The 27,588-nt window shown below is 41.3% G+C and overlaps 2 protein-coding genes across 12 annotated transcripts in view; one reads left to right on the forward strand and one right to left on the reverse strand.

Annotated features, from left to right (window-relative positions):
* The first annotated feature begins 1,612 nt into the window (after window positions 1-1,612).
* Window positions 1,613-3,513, forward strand: LOC132091972 (small leucine-rich protein 1-like). Of its 2 annotated transcripts, none has more exons than XM_059498030.1 (2): window positions 1,613-1,870; window positions 3,408-3,513. In XM_059498030.1, exons 1-2 carry the CDS (start codon window positions 1,747-1,749, stop codon window positions 3,506-3,508), a joined length of 225 nt encoding a protein of 74 aa, XP_059354013.1. In that variant the 5' UTR covers window positions 1,613-1,746; the 3' UTR covers window positions 3,509-3,513. The 2 variants fall into 2 exon arrangements, with proteins under 2 accessions (XP_059354013.1, XP_059354011.1); XM_059498028.1 differs by having other exon boundaries at window positions 1,668-1,870; window positions 3,405-3,513.
* A 2,506-nt stretch (window positions 3,514-6,019) lies between these two features.
* Window positions 6,020-27,588, reverse strand: part of epb41l2 (erythrocyte membrane protein band 4.1 like 2) — an 87,313-nt gene continuing 65,744 nt past the window's right edge. The window contains exons 13-24 of one of the 10 annotated variants that reach the window (XM_059499244.1): window positions 25,535-25,620; window positions 22,735-22,809; window positions 22,609-22,638; window positions 21,863-21,922; window positions 17,999-18,157; window positions 15,075-15,128; window positions 13,640-14,191; window positions 12,682-12,810; window positions 12,294-12,392; window positions 10,750-10,830; window positions 8,601-8,712; window positions 6,020-6,360 (exon numbers count right to left, since the gene is read on the reverse strand). In XM_059499244.1, coding sequence (XP_059355227.1) covers window positions 8,608-8,712; window positions 10,750-10,830; window positions 12,294-12,392; window positions 12,682-12,810; window positions 13,640-14,191; window positions 15,075-15,128; window positions 17,999-18,157; window positions 21,863-21,922; window positions 22,609-22,638; window positions 22,735-22,809; window positions 25,535-25,620 — 1,430 coding nt within the window. In that variant the 3' untranslated portion in view covers window positions 6,020-6,360; window positions 8,601-8,607. The remainder of the gene's footprint in view (window positions 6,361-8,600; window positions 8,713-10,749; window positions 10,831-12,293; window positions 12,393-12,681; window positions 12,811-13,639; window positions 14,192-15,074; window positions 15,129-17,998; window positions 18,158-21,862; window positions 21,923-22,608; window positions 22,639-22,734; window positions 22,810-25,534; window positions 25,621-27,588) is intronic. The other 9 variants (XM_059499247.1, XM_059499246.1, XM_059499252.1 and 6 more) reach the window with 9 other exon arrangements.

Genomic DNA, 27,588 nt, shown 5'->3' on the forward strand with positions numbered 1-27,588 from the left:
GACCATTTCCTTGTATCGTGCATGCTGCGTATAACTGATATTAACTATATGTCTCAGCGTTACCGTCTGGGCAGAACTATTGTTCCAGCCACCAAAGACAGATTCGCAAATAACCTGCCTGATCTATCTCAACTGCTATTTGTACCCAAAAATACACATGAATTAGACGAAATTACTGACAACATGGGCACTATTTTCTATAATACATTAGAAGCTGTTGCCCCCATCAGAAAATATTAGAAAATACGGAATTAGCTTCCACTGTTATGCTGATGATACTCAGCTATATATCTCAACGAGACCAGATGAAACTTCCCAATTATCTAAGCTAACAGAGTATGTTAAAAATGTAAAAGATTGGATGACAAATAATTTTCTCCAATTAAATTCGGATAAGACAGAGATATTAATTATTGGACCAAAAAACACCACACAGAATCTTGTAGATTACAATCAGCAACTAGACGGATGTACTGTTACTTCCTCTACAGTCAGAAATCTGGGTGTTATATTGGACAGCAATTTGTCTTTTGAAAATCATATTTCCCATGTTACAAAAACTGCATTCTTCTATCTTAGAAACATTGCCAAGCTACGAAACATGTTATCTGTTTCTGATGCAGAAAAGCTAGTTCATGCTTTCATGACCTCTAGACTGGACTATTGTAATGCACTTCTAGGTGGTTGTCCTGCTTCGTCAATAAACAAGCTACAGGTCGTCCAAAATGCAGCAGCTAGAGTCCTTACCAGGTCAAGAAAATATGATCATATTACCCCAATTTTACAGTCTCTGCACTGGTTACCTATTAAGTTCTGTATCAGTTACAAATTATCATTACTTACCTATAAGGCCCTAAATGGTTTAGCTCCTGCGTACCTAACTAGCCTTCTACCACGCTACAACCCATCACGCACCCTAAGGTCACAAAACGCTGGACTTTTGGTAGTTCCTAGGATAGCAAAGTCCACTAAAGGAGGTAGAACTTTTTCACATTTGGCTCCCAAACTCTGGAATAGCCTTCCTGATAATGTTCGGGGTTCAGACACACTCTCTCTGTTTAAATCTAGATTAAAAACGCATCTCTTTCACCAAGCATTCAAATAATGTATCTCTTAAATTGTGAGTGTAGTTGCATCTGCATTTTTATTCTTTAGCTTGGGTTAAACTAATTTTAATTTGTTGGATCAGCAGCTATGCTAATGATGTCTCTATTTTGTTTCTATGTTTTGCTAACTAGGATTTACACAAGCTCCAGTCTGGATCCAGAACACCTGAGAAGAGATGATGCTGACCCTCAGAGGACCCCAGATGATGCTAACCTTGAATCAACAACAGCACTAACAATTATTGCTACATGTGTGACTGCATCATATAATTACTATTAATTAATAATATTGATAGTTCATCATCTAGCTGACTACGTCTTGTATTATTATTATTATTTTTATTTTTCTAAAATCCTGTCAAACGTGCACAAACTACTAGCTACTACTAAATATTTCAGAAACATAATTTTCTGTAAAGTTGCTTTGTAACGATTTGTATTGTAAAAAGCGCTATACAAATAAACTTGAATTGAATTGAATGCAGTAGTGTGTGTGTTCTCTGTTCTGATAACAACAACAGCTCTGTGGGGTTCAGAGGTCAGTCAGTGAAGCATTAACCAGCCCCAGTAAATCCCTCTAAATCATCACGGGTTTCAGCTTTCCCTCAGAGCTCAAGGTCCAGCTCCAGAGAGCGAGCTGATGTCCTCTCCAGCGGTGTTCCTGAACGAGCTCCCGGGATGGTTCCTGTGGACGGGGGTCTTCTTCCCCGTGACGGCGCTCCTGCTGCTGCTCATCGCTCTCCTCAGCTGGACTCTCAGAGAGAGTAAGACCTGATGTGACTATACAGTATATATTTTACCAATCAAAAGCTTACCGTCTGTAAGAACATTTTTAAGGTTGCATTCATTTGATTAGAAATACAGGTAATACAGTAATATAGTGAAATATTATTCTAATCTAAATAATCTGTTCTCTATGTGAATCTGTTAAAGTGTAATGTATTTCTGTGATGCTCCGCTGTATTTTCAGCATCATTCCTCCAGTCTTCAGTGTCACATGATCTTCAGAAATCAGAATAATATGATGATTTACTGCTCAAGAAACATTTCTGATTATTATCAGTGTTGAACACAGTTGTGCTGCTCAATATTTGTGTGGAAACTGATTAATTAGATTTTTCAGGATTCACAGAAAGTTAGTTTTGCGACATTATTAACATATCACTTGTGATCAATTTAATGCATCCTTGGTAGAAACTTAGAAATTTATTTCAGAAAAAAATACAAAACCTTCCTGACACAAACGTTTGATTAGTGTTTGTGTATATACTGTATATTCCCATCATAAGTCAAAGGCTCACTGAAAATAACCATGAATAATGACTTCAGTGTGTGAATAAAAAAAACATAAGCAGGACCTGCAATATATTTATTTGGAATATGAAGTGTATTTACTAAAAAATATTTATGAGCTGAGAAGTTAAAAACTTCAGCTAGATACTTCAATGAAATATTGATTACATATTTTTAAGATTCAGCCTTTCAGTCTTCATTTTCATGATTTTTGTAACTGGTGATAAAACCATCCCAGTCTCGTCTGGTAGCTGCACTAGCATTCATGCTAACAATGCATCTTCATCAACTTAATATTGGATATGCATGCGCACACACACACACAATGTCACTTTTACAGAGTACCTTTGTGCTACTTTCCTCCTAGATTAAAGAGAAACTTGACTTCAGTCATTAAGTGTGTGCTGGAACAGCATGTGAAGAATGAAAGCAGCATTCCTGTGAATGTGCAAAGCTCAGTTTGTGTATAATAAAACTAGAAAACACTGATCCATCTATTATCCTTCGTGTTTGAATGACAATGAATTGAAGATGCGTTTGATCAGACGCTAATGAGAGTCAACTGAGCTTTCAGACTGTCATCCGAAGACAATCTTAGTGTGTTTGAGACATAAAGCTCATGTACAGTAACTACAGAGAAACTAGCAGTGAGTTTCAAAAATGACAATCATATCCTCATTTACTCACTCTCGTGTTGTTTCAGACCTGCGGTGCTCAAAAGATGATGTTTTGATGAATTTGTGTAACCAGAGCTGACAGCAGCCATTCACGTCCAGTGTTTCTTTCACACTATGGAAGTCATACCAGCAACTTTCATCAAAACATGTTTTGTGTTCAGCACAAGAAATGAATTCATACAGGTCTGAAAACACATGAGAATGAATAAATCTGATCATTCTTGGGTGAACTGTCCCCTTCAGTAGTGCAGATGAGAAGCTGATGGAGGAGCACAGTGATGAGAGCGAGTCTGTGTGCTGGTGTTCATGGCTCTCTTCTGTCCTTCAGCAGAGGAAGAGCTGGCCGTGACCCCAGACCCCTGGCACACACACTATCAGCTGTGTTACGAGCCCCGCTGCAGACACAGGACAGAGAGGACAAGACCAGCATGATCACCGGAGCCTGTGTGTGTCCACAGCAGACTGCACGAGTCATGAGAAGAAATCCATATCTCCATGCAGTCTGCTGTCACTGGTGAAGTCTGTTCTTCATCTTCAGATGTGTGGAGTGTTTCTAATGTCTATTATGAGCAGTTACCTTGAGCCTGTTCCTTTACTCTTCAACTCTTATGAATGCAAAATCACATTTTGTTTTTTACAGCATCATACTTTCAACTACATCAGAAATGGCTGACGACATGAATGTCACAGAAGTCTGAGGACACATCGTCACACATGAGGCTTCAACTTTATCAAGATAAATGAGCAAAACCATGAAGAGACAGCGATCTCCTGACGACAGAAACAGCTTGTACTCTCAGACATCACACAGCTCTCAAGGTTTCTGCTGTACTTCACAGCTCTCTTTCTTCTGATTGTTGAGCCGCAGCACAGTGACCTCGGGAGAAATGAATATTGTAATGTTCTCGTCGTCGTAGTGGACTATCACTTGTATCGTGTAGATCTCAGCTTTCAGCCTGTCACTTTATTTTATTGACCAGTGCCAATTTTTACATGTATTTGGAGCTTCCCTAACACAAAAAAATAGTATACTTCAAGTTTATTTCATTAAGTATACTTAAAATATACTTGAACTTTACTTAAGTATACTTTATGTAGCAAGTATACAGATATCAGTCTTCTAGTAGTATAATTGTAAGTGTACTGTTTCAATACTCCTTGGGACTAAATTGGCACACTTTCTAGTATATAAAAGTATACTTTTAAGTATAACAGTAGTATACTTTGAGTACACAACTAGTTTACCTCTGTGTCTGTACTGCAGTTATACTAAAAGTGAACTTATAGGTACACTGACAGTTTACTAATTAAATACTTTGAAGTTTAGTCTCAGTTAACTTCTAGTGTAGTAGTTTTATACTGCAAGTATACTCATAAGTTTTCTTTAAGTAAACTTTACATCATACTTTAAGTATACTACTATCTAGGTTTTAATGTGTATATATTTTGTTATATTAATATCTGAACATAGAAAACGTCCAAAGAAAGAACAGGATATCTGCTTGTAATCAAAAACATTTTATTCTAACTTCTTACAATCTTTTTTAAACACTTTAATTTGGGTAAGTTTCATAAAAAATAAAGAAATAATATTTTGAACAAAACGCTGAAAAAAAGACTATGAATTGGATTCAGAATGATAATCAAATCGTAGATGGAGTCGATCAACACCCGAACGCTGGACTGTAATTACCTCTTCATCGGTCGACATTTTATTCCATAACGTTACAGTTTTAATGCTGTTTCATGTCAGATGATGGTGTTAGATCATGTGTTAGTATCTGTTGTTTCTTTTTCTTCTTCACTTGTGTTTTTTGGAAATTCTATAATAATGAAATCACGGATTCTAGCTCAAATATATTTAGACTTAAATATAAGCAGAAGTCAAGGAAATCTCATTTAAAGTATATTTCTGACAAGTACATAAAAAGTAAATAAAGCATACTGTCCTATTTTTAGTTTTAAAAGTAGTATACTAATAGCACACTTGAATAAACTTCGTCATAAGCAATGGGATGAATTTAAGATGCATTCAGCAGTTTGGTGCTTTTTTATTTGTTTAGTTTTACACATTAAGAAACAGTGTTTCTGATGGTACTGCAGCACCTGACATCATTGCTACAACAGTGATGCTAACGCTAACTAGACAACTACTGAATGCACCTTGACCCCGAGTGCAACCAGGAATAATCCCATCAAACCCCCCAAAACACACACACACACACACACACACACACACACACACACACACACACACACACACACACACACACACACACACACACACACACTGTCACTGAAGATCCAGCTGACTCAGGATTATTAGAGAATAAAGCAACTTTAATAGTAAGAGTGTTACACAAAGGGTCGGGTGGGGCATAAAAACATGACGGATCATCCAAAGCTGCTTAAAAAAAAGAGCAGAGTCAATTCTACCATTAACTGCTATACACAGGGCTGATGGAGAGAGAGAGAGAGAGAGAGAGAGCGCACAGGCCTCGCTCGACCTTTAAAATCATCAGCGCTGGCAGTTCAATCTCTTTTGTTCATTTAATCACAAGTTTCTGAAACAGAGTGAAAATATTTAAAAGGGCAAACGGAGCGACCTCCTCCAAAATCATCAGCTTTAAAACAGAAGAAAAAACAGGTTTCTTCAAATATATCTCTGAATATTGGTGCCAGAAAATGGCTGGAAATGAGAAAGTTCCCAAAGAGCTGCCTAGGGTTCATGTTGAATGGAGTTTTTGGCATTTGGTCTTGTTGCTGAGAGGTGAAGCCTCTCGTCCTCTCCTTGGGGGAACGTGTGTGTGTGTGTGTGACTGCATTGAGGAATGATTGGCTCTGCCATCCACCAATGAGAATCAGACAGTGCCACTGTCCTGTGCTGGCCCCTAACAAACACACTGTGACATCAGGAAGCCCCACCCATATTTAGCCCCGCCCCCATCGTCACCCCACCCCTCAGCATCACCTTCATGCGCTCACAGGCTCCTCCTATTCTTCTTATCACAACGTGATCCATTACTCCTCATGAACTAAGAATGTGTATTACTAATTAACAATAAAAATAACATCAATCTGGTCTTCAGAAAAGGTAAAGACCATCTTTTGAAGGAGAGAAAGTAAAAGGAAGACTAAAAAAAATAAAAAGCTACAAATGTTAGCTAAGTGGTTGTGAAAGACAGAAGATGAAGATGTGTTTCTGTACAGGATCAGAGCTGCTCTCTCTCCTCCGGATGAAGGGATGACCTCTGACCTCTGGAGGAACGTGCTGGACTTCAGCTCTGTGAAAGAAGCCACAGTAAACACGGTTACTATCCACATCTCCACAGCGTCACGAGGGGAGCGGGGTAAGATGTGCCACCCTTACTAAAGCTAAGAGAACACCGCTGAGACTAGCATCTCCCGAGCTACAGAAAGATGTGCTCTACAGTATAAACATAGGCACACGGTCACTCGTGTCAAGATTACAATTAATAAAGTTAAAACTATCAAGGCCTGGTCATCTAATCTGCTAATTTAGCATGATTCATTATTTAAAAAAGCAGTTTCTGATGATTAACTTCATATTTATTGAATTATAGTGTAAAATCAACATCAATTCTTCACGCAGGCAATGTTGTGCTACATTTTAGATGCAGTATTATCAAGTATTGATGGTTTTGCTCAATTTGACAAACAGAAATAGCTGAATTCACATCAGAACTGCTGGCCGTCTCTACACTCCAGAGAGGGTTTGAACCCTCTGTTCCTCTTCTGGCGTTTCTGACCAAAAGATTGGCTGGATTCTGAAATGTAAAAACTCCTAGTTTCATCTGTGATTTTTGACACGCTAGCAATATGAACATGGACATGATATAGATATGTTAAAGGGTAACAAAATGATCAACACTGGAAATGAAAGGGAAATATGAATTTTAAATGATCTTTCAGGGAGTAATTTCTCAGCCAAAACTACTGTGCGATTAATTCGATTCAGTTTATCAGCACATAATGTATTAAGATTAAAAATCGTAATCACTTGACAGCCCTACTATTAGCTAATGCACTGACCTAAAGTATCATTTTCCTGCACATTATTTACATTTTCATACAGCAGCCAGGATTAAATGTTCAGATCATTACTGAAATAATATTATTTCATTGGCACATCTTACCCCAAAGTATCTGACACACTTTACCCCAGAGCTGGCATTTAATTCATAAACACGTCAACCAATTAAATTCCATGATTGTATTTTTTCACTAATAATACATTTGATATTTGGGTGTTGGATCCATTTGCTCAGGCTCACTTTACACGATGAGCCCTTTTTAAACACATGTGATCACATGACACACTGACTCTGTCTCTTCATCCCTCACAGCCTCAGAGGAGCTCACTGTTTCCTGGGGGTGAAGGTCACGCTGGACACGTGACAGGGCTCATACGAGCACTAAAGCGCAGCACCTGTGCACTGCTGACGGACACCTGCACTGCACTCTCAGTCTGGGATACTTTCATTGTTCTATCATTACAAACTCAGTAAAAAGTTGTACAAACTGGCACACAGACAGAGGACAGTCTGAACATTACCCAAAGCAAACATCGAGTCTCTACCTCAAACCCTGTCCAAATCTGCACTCACGTTTATGCTAATAACCTTTAAACCAAAAAGGACTAAAACTACTTTTGGTATAAAAAAAAAAAAAACTCCTCCTAGACTGTTACTCTGATATTAACAACACATCAGATCATTTTCAGACCAAAACTGTATGGAATTCAAGTTGAGTTCGAGACGACGCTGAAATGAACTCGAGGCTACTGCTCCTCAATGCTGTAGTGTATTGAGATCAAACTGCACCGTTTCAGCACAGTGCAATTCTACAATTCTGATGGCATGATGAAAAATATTGAAATATTGACAAAAACCTGTGTCAGTTTCCCCTCACACTGACCATGACACATCACTTTGATAACCTTTTGGTCAAACGTAAGAAGCAATTAGTTCATATAACAATTGACTGGATTAATGTCTTCTGCCATAATTGATTGGAAGCATTGATTCATCAATAAATGTCTTGATTACTCATTTTTGCAGTTGGTCTAATGTTCCTAGCCACACTCGCATGCCTCCTTAATTGCCACTTGCAGCTATATTTATAATAAATACTAATATTTTTCTAATTCTTTTATTAGGTAGCAGTGATTAGCTAAAACAATCACTACAGTACTAAGAGTTTTATATTTCAAGGACGATGGAAGTTAGGGACTCAACATTATCAAATAACACTACTACTAGATTATTGATGTAGAGATCATAAATCTCATTCAAAGGTGTATGAGGATCCTCTAAAATAAAGAGATGAGTGGATCTGCACTGCTTTAAGATGAGAAGCACACGGAGCAGACCCAGGACACAGAAAAGAAGGAGACACACACAGAAGGAGAGATGAAAACTAGAAAAAGAAGAAACAGTTTCTGGTTGGAGGAGGAGGAGGAGGAGCCGGTCGTCAAGAGCGCTGCTTGTTGCCATGGGCTTACCTGTCCATCAGTCCTTGTCCTCGGCGAGCTCCGTCTCTTTGTGGACCACCACACGAGTGACAGACATGTCAGGGTGCTGCTCTTTGGCCTCCTTTATAGCCTGGGCCAACGCCTGAGCCCGCCCACAGTACACCAACACAAACACACAGAAGATTTCAAGAAAAAATGAACAACCCAACTCAAGAACACACACAGATGATGGGGAACACAGGTGAACGACACAGAACGTGTGTGCATGTGTGTGTTACACGACACAGACAGTCTGTGGAGCTGAGGATCATGAGCTCCTCCACACTACACCCACAGCAGCACACTTTAGGACTTTTGATTCGTCACACTGTACAATATGAACCCAGTGAGAGACTGAATAAACGTGTCAAAAACACTAGGTTTTCTCTGTTTTAAGTTTTAAATTCAGATGTGTGTGAATATACTGGACCAGTGCGTCCGCTCTATAAACCTGCTGCTGTCTGGATCATTAATGTGCAGTCTAACACAACACAAGGACTGCTTTAGTATTCTCACAACTTCAGAAGCATTAATCATAATCAATGTAGATTTGAATTATACAGTAAAGATTATGTAGAGTTTTTTTTACATTTAATTATTCATTATAAATTTCTGACTTGAATTCCGCTGTTAAATAGATGTTAAAGGCAGGGTAGGTAAAAAATGTATAAACGACTTTCTTCCAAATTTGTTTAAACTTTCTATATACATCAATGCATAATTAAAATGTAAGTACTCTGATAAAAAGAGTATAAAAATCGAGTGACTCTAGACCGTTTAATCTGTATTAAACACAGCTCATTATTTCCATTTCGGGACGAAACATAGGATTGGCTTAGGCGACTGTCACTCTCTCGCAACCATGGCAACCACCCTTTTGCCACACATGACCTGCCCACTTGCGCGCGCACGTTTGATTTGAGGAGTTCAAGAGGCACGGATCCTAGGAATACCAAAACAATGGCAGAGAAACAGCAAGCAAAATTCACAGTACCAGCCTATGCAGTTAGTGAAGGCAAACCAGGCAAGAAAAGGAAGACAGTAACAGTACAAGAAAAGGCAATGAACAAAAAGTCTTTGGATAAACAAAGAAATAAAACGCGAGTTAATATCGGCGTTGCTTTCCAGCGATGGCGAGAACTGAGGGAACTCAAGGGGCTGAAAAGTGACTCCTTGATGGCTTTATTTCTGCTGGACAGGTAAATCTTTCTTTTTGTATTTTGATCATACATATTTTTTTGTTTATTTTTTCATGAAGCATGTGTCATTAGCACACGTAGCTGCGTAATATAGCTAACATAACATTACTTAGCGAGCCGTAGTAGAGGCTTTGGAAGGAGCCCAGAAGGGAGGGGGTGGAGTGAATGGAAATAATGAGCTGACTTTAAAACAGTCGTGAGAGGTCTACAGACACTCGATTTTTATACTTTCTTTTTCAGGAGTACTTACATTTTAATTATGTATTGATATATAAATAAATAAATAAATTTTAAACAAATTTGAAAAAAAAGTTTTATATACATTTTGACCTACCCTGCCTTTAAGCACTGTTTATTTATTTATCTTATTTTGCCCTATTCTTTATAGGTGGCATTTTTGCTCACATTTTTAATTAACAATGAAATAAAGAGGAATCGCTCACCCCTACATTTGCCTAAATGGTTTGTCATTGTTTTTTCTTTTGCCTTGCAGGGCTATATGTGTTAAATAGAGAAATTAATGTGACTGTACTGCTCAGTTACTTGCAACATAACCTTCCAAACTAACATGAAAAATAATCACAAGTTTGCTGATTGTTATCCTGTCTGAAAAAAACCAATCATTAGATATTTCTGCCATATCATCCACCTAAACTGATTGAGTTGTGGCATCCTCACTCATGCCACACAAACCAAAGCACGTTTCTGAGCACATGTTTAAAAGGATTCAATAAAGTCAGAAGTTTGCTCTGAGAAGATCATGTCACAGGGAGCCATAAACCATGAGACACGCGACACATCCTAAAGACACACCAGTGTCTCAGCGATCAGACCAAAGAAACCTGCTGCAATATCCACAAGACGTCTGAGATGGAGAATTACAGACTGAGGTGTGCATCTGGCTTCATACAATACAGACCACAGTTGTGTGTGTGTCTCACCTGATCGTGATCGATGTCAGAGTCTCCCGTGATGACGATGCGCTTCTCAATGCGAGTTTCTGACAGCCCGCCCTTCAGTGTCTGTCAATCATTAAAGAGACACAGACATGATGTACACACTGCCCTGAACAGATACAGGATGTGTGTGTGTGTGTGTGTGTGGTACCTTGGTGATGTGTGTGTGTGTGTGTGTGTGGTACCTTGGTGATGTGTGTGTGTGTGTGTGTGTGTGTGTGGTACCTTGGTGATGTGTGTGTGTGTGTGTGTGGTACCTTGGTGATGTGTGTGTGTGTGTGTGTGTGTGTGTGTGTGTGTGTGTGGTACCTTGGTGATGTGTGTGTGTGTGTGTGTGTGTGTGTGGTACCTTGGTGATGTGTGTGTGTGTGTGTGGTACCTTGGTGATGTGTGTGTGTGTGGTACCTTGGTGATGTGTGTGTGTGTGTGTGTGTGTGTGTGTGGTACCTTGGTGATGTGTGTGTGTGTGTGTGTGTATGGTACCTTGGTGATGTGTGTGTGTGTGTGTGTGTGTGTGTGGTACCTTGGTGATGTGTGTGTGTGTGTGTGTGTGTGTGTGGTACCTTGGTGATGTGTGTGTGTGGTACCTTGGTGATGTGTGTGTGTGTGTGTGTGTGTGTGTGTGTGTGTGGTACCTTGGTGATGTGTGTGTGTGTGGTACCTTGGTGATGTGTGTGTGTGTGTGTGTGTGTGTTACCTTGGTGATGTGTGTGTGTGTGTGGTACCTTGGTGATGTGTGTGTGTGTGTGTGTGTGGTACCTTGGTGATGTGTGTGTGTGTGTGTGTGTGTGTGGTACCTTGGTGATGTGTGTGTGTGTGTGTGTGGTACCTTGGTGATGTGTGTGTGTGTGTGTGGTACCTTGGTGATGTGTGTGTGTGTGTGTGTGTGTGTGGTACCTTGGTGATGTGTGTGTGTGTGTGTGTGTGTGTGTGGTACCTTGGTGATGTGTGTGTGTGTGTGTGTGTGTGTGTGTGGTACCTTGGTGATGTGTGTGTGTGTGTGTGTGTGTGTGTGTGTGGTACCTTGGTGATGTGTGTGTGTGTGTGTGTGTGTGTGTGTGTGTGGTACCTTGGTGATGTGTGTGTGTGTGTGTGTGTGTGTGTGTGTGTGTGTGTGTGTGTGTGTGTGTTACCTTGGTGATGTGTGTGTGTGTGTGTGTGGTACCTTGGTGATGTGTGTGTGTGTGTGTGTGTGGTACCTTGGTGATGTGTGTGTGTGTGTGTGTGTGTGTGTGTGGTACCTTGGTGATGTGTGTGTGTGTGGTACCTTGGTGATGTGTGTGTGTGTGTGTGTGTGTGTGTGTTACCTTGGTGATGTGTGTGTGTGTGTGGTACCTTGGTGATGTGTGTGTGTGTGTGTGTGTGGTACCTTGGTGATGTGTGTGTGTGTGTGTGTGTGTGTGGTACCTTGGTGATGTGTGTGTGTGTGTGTGTGTGTGTGGTACCTTGGTGATGTGTGTGTGTGTGGTACCTTGGTGATGTGTGTGTGTGTGTGTGTGTGTGTGTGTGTGTGTGTGTGTGTGTGGTACCTTGGTGATGTGTGTGGTGGTGGTGGTGCAGAGTGATTCAGAGGTGATGGTTTGAGCAGTCATGAGCACGCCTGGCTCCCCGTCTCCATTACCATCCAGCTGTCAATCACAGAAACACAAACACTCTCAGCACTCGGACGGAAACACAGCTGCGTGATTCTGCACTGATGCCAACAGCTTTAGTCAAAATGATGAGCAGCTTAACAGGAAACAAATCCAGGAAGCCTGACAGAAATGCTCATTTTAGATGTATATTTTAGAGGCTTCTGCATCTAAACTGAACCATATATATATGATTACAGATCCAGTGCAGTGACCTTTGACCTGAGCAAATGTGATTCCTATGGTTTCAGGTAAGAAACGTCACAGGATCACGTGACCCTCTCACCTGGGCGGCCTCGTACGTGATGGTCTTGGTTTCCGTGTGCACGATGGGGACCTCCTTAGTGGATATCTCCGTCTTCTGAGCAGCAAACGTGTCTGAGATCGTAACCATCTCAGTCTTCACAACAGGAGGCTACGGAGAGACAGAGACCGTCAGTGTGAAGCACAGGTACATGAGCTGTGCCGTCTGACATCACACACACACCACAGCTCCACAGCTCAAAGAAACACCACTATAGACTAGACGTCTTTGGTATAACACACACAGCCTACAAACAGACAAGAACCAAAAAGTTTCTAAATGTCCATGGGACCATACATCCGTGCAGCTCTGGTTTCGTGACCTTTGGCAGTGTTTACAGGACGACACACTCATGCAAAAGCACAAAAACACACAGCGATGTGTGGATACGATATCAGATGTCATTATATTAAGCTTTCATTTCTACCAATACTTCAGATGTGTGATATTTATCTGTGCATTCAAATCATTTCAGTGGCATTACTGGAGTTTCTGCTGCTTTTTCTTTACTAGCAGAGAGAAGAATCAATGTAAACACACTTATCATATCATTTGGATATCAATTATGCTACATAAAACATGCACAACAAAGCCTCGTGCAACGATACACAACACCCAGTGCACAAGATACAGGCCCTGCATGCAGCGCTCCTCATGTGTGACTCAGAACATTGTGTTTATATATGTGTGTGTGTGTGTGTGTGTGAGTCGAGTAGGATGGAATATAAAATCAACTTAAAGACGAGGATGGAACGACAAACATTTAAGCGAACAAAGCTTTCTTTTATACTGCAATTGCTTAAAAAAAGTTGCTAGAGAGATGTTTCAGCCTTGCGCAGATAAAGCAGGATCTTCATCCAGGAAGGAGGAAGGAGCGGGAAATGGAAGAGGAGAAGAGATGAGGAGAAGAGTGGCCGTCTCAGCTCGGGATGTCAATTACCTCCAAACAACAAATAACCTGCGGCAGGTGCTCTGCTTCCACACGAGAGGAGCTGCCATTCACGATGTGAGGCTCCTCCTCCTCGGCAGTGGGCGGGGCTTCAGCGTGGAGGGCGTGTCCATTGGGACCTTCGTCTGGTGTGGCCATTGGCTCGCGATCGTCTGTATGCTCGTCCTCATGAGGCTCTGCTGGTTTCTCTTCCTCTGCAGAAAGGGCGGGTTCAACTGCTTCTGTGATTGGCTGTGACTCTATCACAGAGGGCGGGGCTTGAGTAAGCTCCGCCTCCTGCTCCTCCTCAGGCTCTTCTTTGATCTGCTGGATGGAGATGCTCGTGCTGGGTGGCTGAGCGTGGTACTCCGCCTCCTCTTCACTATCACTGTCCGACGATAAACTCCTCTCCTCCTTGACCTCCGCAGCGCACTCCGTCTCCACGGGAACAGAGGCCTCAGGGGCGGGACTTCTGGGTTTGATGACTTCCTCGATGACAACGGTCTCTTCCACGACCTCTACGACCTCTGGCTGGCCGTTGACTTCGGGTTTGACCTCTGCGCTCTACACCAGACAAGCACACAAACACACACGAGGAATGGAGAGAAAAGCAAAAACATAAACCATGACCACAGAACAAAAACCGAAGGAAACAAACTTCCTGCAGACCTTAGTCGAAGTCAATGTCATTGACAAGGAGATGTACTGTAATGTGTGATGCGCACTTGAGAAGCAGTGAAACGGTCTACCAGAACAGAACCTGGTCTTGTCTGGGGCCTAAAACGAGAGGAAACATAGGCTCTCAGAAATCGTGAACGAGTGTATGACTTTCCAAAAGCTGAAAAATTAGAGAGATTGATTACTTTGCTCAAAAGAGATAGAAGTCATACCCCCCCCACCCCCCCCGCAGCAGTATTAACACTAGTTTTAACTGGTTTTCTGTCATTTAATGCCATTGTCATAAAACAAAGTACAGTGTTATAAATGTTCATTACATTTTTAAGTATAAACCATCAAGTCTGCTGAAGGGTCTATTGCTGAAAACTGAAAACAATTCTTATTGCTGTATTACATCCACATTCATCTCTCAATTAAACGTGTCTTCTTGTAAAGAGGTTTGTATATTTGTGTCTGACTGAACACACTGTACGTCTATCGCTCACAGCACTGAATCAAACATGGCATCTCCTCCGACTAAGGTCCAGAAACACTGCAACACCACACACACATCTAATCAACAAGCAACACAACCAGAAAGAGAGAGGATCACAAGCTGAGAGATGAATGAATGCATGGACAAACAAACGGATGATCAATCTGGTGAAGGTGAGAGAAGAGGGCTGGAGTCATGAGGTCTGCAATGGAAAAGGATGAGATGTGTGTGCAGTGTTAGGTGTGTGTTTGCTCAGGTGATGTTAGGTGTCGGCCGAGCGAGGACGATGACCACCTTGCTGGCGTCTCTGCTGTCCGTCTCAGGACGGGGAGGGGTTTCCTGTGGAACCTGAAGGTAATCATAGACACAGTCACACACACACACGAGACAGCAGGGGTAAAGGGTCTGAGGACAGGACAGCACTGAGCACGTAAACACACACACAACACAAGAAGTCTCACACACTCGACGGCAGAGATGGAAATGACGGGCTAATTATGTTGTTAGTGAGAGCTTCTGAGCAGCCTGGCAATCAGATCTCATGTGTGTGATTCACGAACACTCACTGGGGAAGTCGTGGCCTAATGGTTAGAGAGTCGGACTCCCAATTGAAAGGTTGTGAGTTCGAGTCCCGGGCCGGCAGGAATTGTGGGTGGGGGGAGTGCATGTACAGTTCTCTCTCCACCTTCAATACCACGACTTAGGTGCCCTTGAGCAAGACATCGAACCCCCAACTGCTCCCCGGGCGCCGCAGCATAAATGGCTGCCCACTGCTCCAGGTGTGTGCTCACAGTGTGTGTGTGTGTGTGTTCACTGCTCTGTGTGTGTGCACTTCGGATGGGTTAAATGCAGAGCACAAATTCTGAGTATGGGTCACCATACTTGGCTAATTGTCACGTCACTTTCATGTCTGAGCAACTCTCAAATCTCATTCACACTGGGGCAGAGAACCACGGTGGCTGAACTGGGGTTAGATGTAGAAGAAATAATTACTGTTTACATTATTTGGATCTATACACTACTGTTCAAAGGTTCTTTTTTAAATAATAAAATATATATTCAGTAATAATGCATTAAAATTGATCCAGAAATGATAGTAAAGACAAAAAATAAATGCTTAAAAAAAACTATTCATCTGTGAATCCTGAAAAATTAAATGTATCACAGTTTCCACAAAAATATTGTGCAGCACAACTGTGTTCAACACTGATAATAATCAGAAATGTTTCTTGAGCAGTAAATCATCATATTATTCTGATTTCTGAAGATCATGTGACACTGAAGACTGGAGGAATGATGCTGAAAATACAGCGGAGCATCACAGAAATAAATTACACTTTAACACAGATTCACACAGAAATAGATGTTTTACATTAAAATAATATTTCACAGTTTTTGCTGTATTTTTTATTTTAATAATTGCAAGCTTTGGAGATCTTTAAAGACTTTTTCCAAAGAAAAAAAAACAACCCTCACTGACCCCAAATGTTTGAACAGTAGTACATTATTTCATTGTGCTTCGTCACACATCAGCGAGGCCTGGATCAATACCGGCTGCCAGATTTGAGCATGAACTTGGACAGTTTTAAAGCGGTGCAGACATGTGGCAGTAGAGAATATAAAGCGCTTGCATGGAGACAGAGAGCCAGAGCAGAGGACAGAAGCAGTAAAGGCACCTCGGGCTGAGCTGAGACTTTACTGGCCTCTGCTGGAGCGGCTGTGGTACTGCAGGAGCCAGGCAGCCCTGAGAAGCACATCTTATTATAGAGAGAGAGAGAGAGAGAGAGAGAGGAAACCACAGCCAAGGGCAAGACGAGGACAACAACAGACACAGAAACAGAAGAAACGGGAGAGAGAGAGAAACACAAAGCACTTCAGTGATTCTAGAGTGAGGAGAGACACACACACACACACACACACACACACACACACACACACACACACTGTAGGGAACAGCAGCATTTCAACATGAACACAGCAGAGAGCATGCGTGTGAACAACAGTGTTTGTAAACCAGAGACAGTGTTTCACACAGTAAAATGCAAACATCACTTACACACACACGTCAAACATGTGCACTATAGTCTTTGACAGAAGCTACTCATTTACACTGACTGATTAAAGAGCATCTTTAAAATGCATACAAATAAACAGAGCATGTGCACAGCTGAAAGAGACAGCAACTGAGATGAGCAAACAATGAGAGAAGTATTCTGCCAAGAAACATGAGAGAGAAACACAAAATATACTCCAGCAGTGACAGAACGAGCAAACGTGCAGCATGAACAACAGAACTCAACGAGCCAATCAGAGAGCTGATGCACCAATCAGACTGAGAACTGCCCCGCCATTGGCTGGTGTAGAGGACAGGAGGCGTGTGTGTGCGTGAGACAGTTGGGATTATGGGTAGTCTTCTTACATCTACTTCGACTCAAGCAGACGATGGTGCACTGAAGTCAGTGGTTTCTCAGTGACACCCGTCTGAGCAGCTGTCTAGTCATAACAGTGCAGTCTACTTCAGCGAGGACAGCACAAACGTTTGTCAAGATGGGGTTTCAAAACATAAAAACAGGAATAAAATCAGATTAACCTTTTGTTTGATTCTAGTCTCAGTGTATGTGGAAAACCCTACAGCAGGTCGGGCGACAACTCGCGATTCATAGGAGTTTAACTCCATTCAGGAACATTTTTTCTAATTCAGACCAATTCGATCAGATGCACATTGAGATTCAACTGAATTATTCCAAATAATGATGCTTTACTGGGCTTTTGTAAGTGCATTCATATGATGTAAAAGCTTCTAATATGTATTAGGTAATTAAATGGGAAAACACATTCAAATGTGTAGCAATACAGGCTACTTAAAATAGAGCAAATACTGCAATTTTCTGATCAAATATTTTAGAGCTGAGGACATCTTGAAAACTATTCCATATTAAAAAAAATTTAAGGCAGAAACAAATGGTTCACTATTCGTATATCCAAGTTTTTAGATCAATAGGCATTGGCAGGATTTATAATTGATGCATTGAGAAAATGAGTGAATCGTTACACCCCTAATTCATCAAGATAGAAGGACACAATTATGCAATTTATTCCCAACTGTCCCACTGAAAAACAGAGAAGACAGTAAACCAGCTTCTCAGTAGAGGAGAGTGAGAAGGACAGGAAGTGCAGGACATGCAGAGCGTCCGAATCCCGAGCAGAAGCACACGTACCCCTTGAGTCTGCATGCGCAGGGTGGTGGCAGGACTGCCCGTCAGACGCTTGTCCCACTGACTGGGCCTGGGCTCGGGCGTAGCCTCCATAAAACTGCGCTTTAGCTCACTAATGCTAGCCTGATGCTTTAACACATCCTCCTGGGTCTTATCCAAGTCCTGATGGAGAGGCAGGCAGGAGGAGGACACAGGGACAAGCAACAACCAGCACATTAGTCACCGAGAGAGCAGAACCACATTAGAGTCGAGCCTCACTGCTCTCCAGACACTCCCCAGCAGATGATGATGTTCAGACCTGGAGCCCTGAGCTCTGTGTGAAGACCCAGCGCGGCTCTCTGAGATTTACACTGGCGCTGTGTGCAGTCATGATGCCGCTAGGAAGCTCGCTAGATTTGGAAGAGCTTCTGGAACATCTCTCAATAACTTAGAACTTCCAGCGTTATTGTTTAGTCGTAATTTGACAGCAAAGAGAACGAGGTTGTGAGGGACAGAAATTCAGACTGTAAAGGCCCTGATACACTTGAGAACTGATGAATGAATGGGTGTGATGTCATTCAGAACTAAATCTGGCTAGTTCATCTGGAGTTTGTTTCGGCTCGCCAGTGCAAGCTTCTGAACCAATGATACAAACTCCAAACTAACTTTTAGCCAGATTTCGATAAAAAATGGCATGACACCCATTCTTTCAGTTAACCATCGAAACAAAATCTGGAGAACACTTTGCCAGGAGACTGTGTGCTCTCTATTACACACCTGAATAATAACCAACAGTACACGTTTGCTCAGGTACTACAAACTTGCTTGAACCCCAGAGCAACTGAGTTGCAAGTATAACAGGATCTGTATATGTTGTACATTCAATTCAATTCAAGTTTATTTGTATAGCGCTTTTTACGATACAAATCATTACCAAGCAACTTTACAGAAAATTACTTTTCTACAATATTTAGTAGTAGTTTATAAGTGGTGACTGTCAGTTTGTGCACGTATGACAGGATCTTTCAGAAACATTAAGACAAGACGTAGTCAACATCCAGGTGTTCATATTCCAGCTGATTCGCAGAACTTTTGTGGACAGATGCATTTTCAGCAAAGGATTGTAGATGTTAAAATGAGCTCAGGGCCTTTAAACAGTAGTCTATTGCTCTGACATACGTCTGTCCCTCACAGACTCGTTTTCAGTTAAATTCAATTAAATAATATGTCTGCTCAAACGAGTGCATTCACAACATTCATCCAGAAGAAGAGCAACCAGTCTTCCCTATTAATGGTTCGATTCTGGTGAACCGGTGGGGTGACGGGTGTCAGGAGAGGGGTCAGAGGTCAGTGTCTGTGGGGAGCAGTGAGGCAGGACTGGTTTACACACTGAGGACTGGAGCGGTGAAGTGAGACACTGCCTCAGTGCCAAAGACACAGCACTGCTGTGGAGACACCAGATATCCCCTGAAGACCACGGGGAGCAGCTCATCAGTGTGAGCACTCACCCAAAGCTCAAGTGTCATAATTAGAGGCTGACCAATATATTTTTCAAGTATCGGCATATATATAGTTTCGTTTTTTTATTTTACCGATAGTTTTTCTGCTTGGCCGATGAGTTCAAGGTGGGACTTTTATTTTGACAGCGCTGAGAAAGGCAGTACCTCTCTCTTTCGTTTACTGTCATTAACAGGTCTGTCTAATACGGATAAAGTCTGTCTAATAATCCGATAGAACAAAGGAATTAATGTATAAAGAAAGTATTATGACGATTAATTTTATATTATTAGTAATAGAAAGGCAAACATTATTATACGTTCTCATTTGCCATCAGCATTAAGCAAATCTGCATTTATTTAATTTAAACAAATCTTTGAATGACTAAGGAATATTTAATTTCACAAACTTAGTTGAACCCAGCTGTGAGATCTTGTGAAGTGTGTATCCAGCATGATCGTGTGTTCTCTGTGTAATGGTCAGTCCATGTCAATTGAATGTTTTAAACTTTACTTGTGATTTTAAATTATGCTGCACTTTATGTATTTACCCACTATCATATTCATGTCATTTTCACTGTGTGCTGTACGTAAGAATGAGCGTTACTCTGACTATCTGAAAAATATGATTCCCAATGCACACAAACTTCCCAGAATACTGAGCGCCCTGTTGAAACAGTGTTTACTTCCTTTTTTATTATATTATTATTAAATATTTATTTGTGAAAACTACTTAGTCATCTTAAGTATAAGTTGGTTTATTTTACACTTTTTTTTAATCCATTGTCAAATGGTTTCAAATTTCTTAAATATAAATGAAATTTAGAGGTCGACCGATGTGTAATTTTCCATTAAATTACATCATATTCGCCCCGAATCATTGTTAATGTACATAATGAATTGTAAATTGAGCATTTTCATCGAAACGTTTGTCTTTCTGTGGCTCTAATAAAGTCTGTATGCTTCATTTATAGAGCTATAATATAGATCGCTCTTATATAGTTTGCTCCGTTTTTAAACACTTGAACTTCAAACTAACTTCAAACAAATAAGCATTTGACCGTTTGATTTGAGCAAAAGTATAATATCACATGCACAGAACTGTAAAGGTATTCACGGCAACCTGTCAAAATAAAAGTCTATTTTTCAGTAGAATGTACATAGCCTACTACTTCTACTAAAATGAAACAAACATTATTTTTTAGGAATAATCACACAACATTTCTTAATTTTCAGTAATTAAAAGATAAATTAAATTAATGTTTCAAGCTTTGATTTGATAACAATAAAAATTTAAATACACAGAATTTCTGAGGGGGAAAAAATCATTAGGATTCTTTAAGGAAAATAAATTAAGTTATTTTATGCGTTCAAATAATTCTACATGCTAAAACAGAATTAGGTAACAATAAAAAATATAGTGATAAAAATACGACATTTCATAGGGCCCTAAACATGTAATTTTTGTTAAACTTTAAATTGATGTGAAAATGTATAAGTTTCATGATTTTAATTCGACTTGCTTTATGATTAATAAACTTCAATTTAACTATTACTATTTAACATATTTCATAGGGTCCTATTAGAGTGTGGAAATTTCAACATTTACTATTATTATTATTATTATTACTTTTATTATTAATACTACTACTACTAATAATAGTACGGTTCAGTACGTTTTTTTTTTTTTTTCCAGTATCCATTTTAAAAACTATCAGTTACTTAATCAGCCAGTGGTCCAACCTATCTTGGTATCGGCAAAAACCAATATTGGTCGACTTCTAATTACATTTTTTTATTTTTTTATAATCTGCTTTATATTGGCCCTGCCTGTCAAAAAAGAAAAAAAATACACTATATTGGCTGCAAAATGACTATTGTACTAGTGTTTGGCGACAGTGATTACACACTTTAGCTTTCATCACTCACATTTAGGCCATGTTTTCCCTGGTAACCACTAATCGAATGCTCCAATCAGCTTGTTATGATGTGACGTGTCCGTCTCCGGGGTCATGAGCCGGGTGTCTTTGGCACTGACAGGGTCACCCCGGAATGAGTACATTCATTTAGTCACAAAATAAAATGTAAACGATCACCACAACCAAAGCAGAAAGTCACCTGATTTGTTAGGGAAATACTATTAGTGATGTATGAGAACCATTCCCACGTGTTAAAAACAGTACGCATCAAGTACATTCAGTTCAGCCACTTTAACATGCACACACACACACACACACACACACACACACACACACACTAATGCATGCACACACAGCCTGAGAGAGGAAGAGTGAGAGGCAGCCCAGGAAAGTAGCCAGAGAGGGGACATATGTCCACCATCCATTATGCTTTTGTTCTTTCTTTGTTGATTTTTCTTTGATTACATACGAACCTCCAACATTAAATTGCTATGTCTGACATATATATTTTCCCCCTGCACTCTCAACTTGCTCTGTGGATCAAAAATGAGAACACATTTGAACAAAAATGATAAAAGACAGATAATAGGTAATGAATGCAAAATGAGTCGAAACTGATGAACAGCACTGATGAGGAGAAAATGATTACAGCACATGTACAGAGGGCTCCAGAAGTCTGAGAGCAAGGGTGGAAATGCTTCTAATGTGCATTTTTATCCTTTAAAACTATTTTCATTGCAAATTATATTATCAGCATATCAATTTGAGTTCATTGTTGCAACTTCCAGCTTTAAATTAATCTTGAATCTCATCTTCTTAACGTGCTCTCAGACTTCTCCAGTTCTGTTCATATATGACACTACTGATTTCCCGATCTGTATCAGGGTTATTGGAAGTAACCGACCGACAGGCAAATCATTTGATCACCAGTTATCAATCGAGCCCTGCTCAGCCAATCAATCATCAAATCTGGAGCCAGTTGATAACTCGAGAGAGCTCACTTGATTTGTGCCTCATTTGCCGTTGAAATGACAGAAAAAGCACAGGATAACCAGCACAAAAGCAAATAAAAACCAAAGTCACCATAGCAAAGAAAATAAAGATTACACATCATCAAACATCCATGATGCAAGAACCCCATCAGCTTTCAATTGGACAAAAACATGAAATTAAAAGAGACAGTCAATTACAGTTTGCATCTCAAACAAAAGTGAAAGACCTTTCTCTCAGGAGCGCCAGCACCATCCGTCTGCTCACGCCACCGGAGATAAAAGATGAAGATTAGTTCAAAACAACACCTCTGAATGAATGTAAGTACAAATGCATGCTGGGAAGGTTAGCAGACCTCAAAGGCCGTTTCAGAGCTGATGGACGTGGCTGCGTCCGCGTCTGGCTCCTGCACGACCTCCACCTGTGGACTCTGATTGGTGGAATAATGGACAACATAGTCTGAAAAGGTGAAATGGATGATGGGAAGGCCTGAATCCCCAATCAAAGTGATATGGAGTGAGCCCTGAGCTCTGGGACAGGCTGGTCTGAGTGAGAGCATGCTTTTCAGACTCTTCACTTATAAAACACCTGAAGGATTAGAACAAACTCTGAGGCCAATCTATCCAAAATACCTATAAATCTGCTGTTTAGTGTAAGACTAAAGCTGGTCGAGTGACTCGGGCTCGGGTCTAATAAACGCTTCAGCTGAAGCGCGGGGAAAGAGGTTTTTTTAGACAGGATGTGGACTACGAATAGGGTCCCACTGAATTGTTACTGACTTAAACGGCTAGAATCAGAGCGCAGCGACTAATCTGAAAATCTGCCACTGGAAGGGAAGAGCTAAAGGGTGAGGGAAAGGCAAACAGCAACAGAATGCACACAGTAGCGTTTAGGAGGCAGGCAAACATGGAGACAGGAACAGGGAGGTCAGGGGTCATTTTAGGCAGCAGGGTCACACTGCATTTCCTCTGGAGAGGTCATCTCAGCCGTGACCTCTGCTGACCTGAAGCGTGCGAGTGCTTTCGGCTCCAGGTAGCACAGGGACAGGGCCAGAGGCAGCGCCAGCAGCAGAGACAGCGCCACCGACTGGCAGGCGGAGAGGAAGACGGCGAAGATGAGCAGGAAAGAGGGCAGGAGGGAAGGGGAGGAGAGGGGCAGGTGACGGTGCAGTCCTGCGGGGAGCAGCAGACAGGGCAGACTGATGCAGCCGTCCTCGTCCAGCAGCCAGGGCAGACGCAGACCCTTACAGAAGCGGACCATGGCCAGACCCAGCCTGGGCAGGGCGGAGCGGGGCGCTGAGGGGGCCTGTGGCTCTTCAGACCCTGGGACACACTCGGGTGAAGACACACCCTCACCACAGCCAGCTGAGCAGCTGCTAGAGTCCTGGGACGGCCAGCTCACAGGCTCAGAGTCAGGCTCCAGGAGGAGATCAGGCTCGTCCTCAGAGATGTCAGACAGCACGTCCAGCTCAGAGATGGTGTCGAGGGTCGGCGGGAGGGAGGAGAGGGTGGAGGAGGACGGGGAGAATGGGAACATGAAGAGAGACTGCATGGGTGCAACAGAAGAGGAATGTGCATGGCAGAAAGAGATGGAGGAGTGCACGGGAAAAGAGAAAGGGAGAGAGAAACACAACATTAGTCAGTGAGCTGAGTCTAGGACGGGGTGTGAGGGATGACACATTAGGAAAGACTCTGATATTTAGGGGTGTGCTAGTGTGTGTGTGTGTGCGTGCGTGAGGGTGGGCGAGCATTAGACAACATAAGCTGCAGTGTTGGAGCAGAAGCTCAGGAGAAAAGAGGAGGGCGTTTTCACACCGGCTCTGGATGAGCTTCCTGCGCCGGCCATGAGAGCGGTTCTCAATGAGAGTGAAAGTGTGTCTGGAGTGAGGCTCTACATTGGTTTAAAAGCAATCCGGACTAATTTGTCAAACTAAACAACCATTTCTTTAGTCTAAAAATATTAGCATTCAGTAATATTACCAGTTTAACTCACTGCACTGCCACTATGGGATGATAACATCTAAACTGAGCTAAAGTATGACATTGAACTCATAACTGACCCTTTGCAGGGAGTTTGATTGACAGGTGATCTGACCAATCGTAATGCTGAACCTGCCACGAACTGAAGAACAGATTAATGTTGGAAGACTTGAACTTGAAAAACAGTGTGTAAATAAGATTCCTCTGGATGTTCATTTGTGCTGTGTCTAGTAAAGAGGAATAGAGTCTGGTTCATGTGGACTCCAGTACAGTTCAGTCTGTAGTAATCTGGCCTAATTTGATCAAGCTAAGCGCAGAAGTAATGATGTGACTTTTAGCTTTAATCTTCAAATCTCTTGCAGAAAGATGCTAGTTTTGGCTAGTTTCATGACCTGGCTACACAGGTAAACCGCTGTCACAGCGGAGAAAGTGAACTCTGGTTCAGATCGAGTGTGAAAAGGCCCTGAGAGAAACACAGAGGCATCTGTCTGGATTCAAGCGTCCTAAACGAGAGTAATTCAATCACCGCTCTTCATTGAGCTGGACCTACATCATATCTAACGAACAGAGGGGTGTAATGTCAGACAATACTGGGCCAGATAACACTGTTATTGTCACACAGTTGGTTGTGTGTGTTTGAGGGCAGTTCCACAGACAGGAGGAGTTCTCCGAGCGCTTTCACCCTCCATCGTCTAGCGTGTAGGGCGTCTGTGAAAGACTCTCTTCATGTGAGAGCTGTGGGTTACAGCAGGAATGCCAGCGCTCTCAGACGCCATGAATACAGGCCTTTGACGGACAGGGAAATGTCACGTCTGGGTGGCAGACTGACTCGAGGCATACAGTACAGGCTGGGCTTCTCTGAGTATTGTTCTCAGTGTGATGTGTGTATGTGTGTGCCTCCAAACTGAGGATGATCCCACTGTATTACAGGACATTAAGAGCATGACTCAAGGGTTAGCCTGAGTTTTCATTTTTACAAAACCAACCGGAATAAATACAAAGAAAGTGGGGAAAATGAAACAAACAAAAGAAACTTAAGAGAGAAACTCATTGCAATACAAACGGGAAGGCATCTGTCCGTTTAACATCTGAGCAGGGGTTATATCTAGTTATTGTTCCAGAGCACTTCCTATAGACCTGAGGACTGTGATGAAGATGATGAAGAGTCTTTCTCACCTTAGAGTCAGAGTTGAGCTCCAGAGGCGGACCGTTCTCTCCAGCACCTGCAGCCTGACTGTAATCACTCACACTCACCACAGGAGCTGCCACACACACACACACACACACAGAGACACACACACACACACACACACACACAGAGACACACACACACACACACACAGACACACAGAGACACACAGACACACAGACACACACACACACACACACACAGAGAGACACAGACACACACACACACACACACACACAGACACACACACACACACACACACACACACACACACACAGAGACACACACACACACACACACAGACACACAGAGACACACAGACACACACACACACACACACACACACACACAGAGAGACACAGACACACACACACACACACACACACACACACACACACACACACACACACAGACACACACACACACACACACAGAGACACACACATACACACACACACACACACACACACACACAGAAACATACTGTTAGCTAGTAGTCCATACGTTAGAACACAGATGTTTTTCCCATGTAAACATTTGAACAGGTGTGGGATTTTGAAGATGTGCAATATTTCACTTTTTGACTAATCGAATGCAAGTAAATAAAACCTTCTCACATTTGTGTTTATTTTTAATTCAACTTTTCCCTCAAGCTGTTACTGAAGAATTCTGAATTACATTAGAAAAGAATCTACAGTAGAAACCGTGATCTCAGATGCCACTGTATGGCTAAACATTGGGTTTGAAAAATCATAAGTTTATTAAAGTTCAGTTCATAAACACCTCAGCAGGAACAGGATGGCATACGATTTGTAAATAATGCTAACTGATACTCTCACATGATCAGTCACATGACTGTCAGTTGTAAACAAAACGCTTTGATACTGCTCGGGCAGTTAATACATTCATACTCTATTAATTCAAATGAAAATAATACCCTGTATATTTTTGATTATTTAAATTAAACAAATAGGAAAAACTGAAGCACTATGGTATAAATGTCTTGCATTTTATCTCTTAAAATGATGCATGTGATTTACAAAATGTGGAAATTAGCAGAAATTGTTTAATGCCAACTCTTATTTACATGAAGTTAGACATTAGATCCAACTATTCATTTGACCAGTAAAATAATAATTTGTGCAAGCTCTACTTTAAATAAATGTCTATAATAATTAATGATATAATTATTGCACTCTACAATAATGACCCATTTCAAAAGTTAGTGATTTTGTTCTTAAAAGATCACACTTGCTGTTCTCACATTGTAGTATTCTTCTCAACAGTTTCCAGTATTTGAGCAATGAAAGCGTCCATGCGTATACATTACAGGAGAGCGAGTTACTCTACAGGACTTGGCAGTGGTCAAAAATGGTTTCCCAAACTTTTGGATGGATCTCTTCTTGTAAACTCAGAGATGGACTCCTGCCTGCGGGTGTCACTGTTGGACAGTGTTTTCTCTACTTCCTGTTGGCCTTCTGTAAATAATCATAGCTCCGTGTAGCTGTTTTTATTTTATTTTTTTCTCTAGAATCTTTATCTTACTATCACTCTCTGTTTTTAAAGTGGTAAAATATAACTTAACTCACACCATATTTCTGATATTATCGATCAATCTTATCAGATTAACTTTGATCGTTTACTTTTATATCCGTGAGTGCAGTACACCTGCAAAGCGTTAGCACTCGTTAGCTTGTCATTAGCGTTTTCATTCGAACCTATCGCTGTTTTCTTTTCTCCTCTCCCTCGCTCCAGTTTTTCACAAGTTCATCAAACAACCGCAGTAAGAATATTTCATCAAGCACGGTGAGTAATGGCTTCTCCCGTCATTGTTTCTTGCACCTCTTGCCACATGTACAGTTTATCTATCTCTGTCGCAGATGAGGGATTCACATGTGATAAATGCAGGGAAATAGTTAGGCTGACAGAGAAGATTTCAGAATTAGAGACACGCATCCAAACTTTAATTGAGGACAGTAAGAATGTTAGGGCTCTAGATACGGCTTTGGATGCGTCTAGCTCAGGGATTCCTGTACATTGT

Source organism: Carassius carassius, chromosome 18 (genome assembly GCF_963082965.1).
Source record: "Carassius carassius chromosome 18, fCarCar2.1, whole genome shotgun sequence".
NCBI lineage: Eukaryota > Metazoa > Chordata > Actinopteri > Cypriniformes > Cyprinidae > Carassius > Carassius carassius.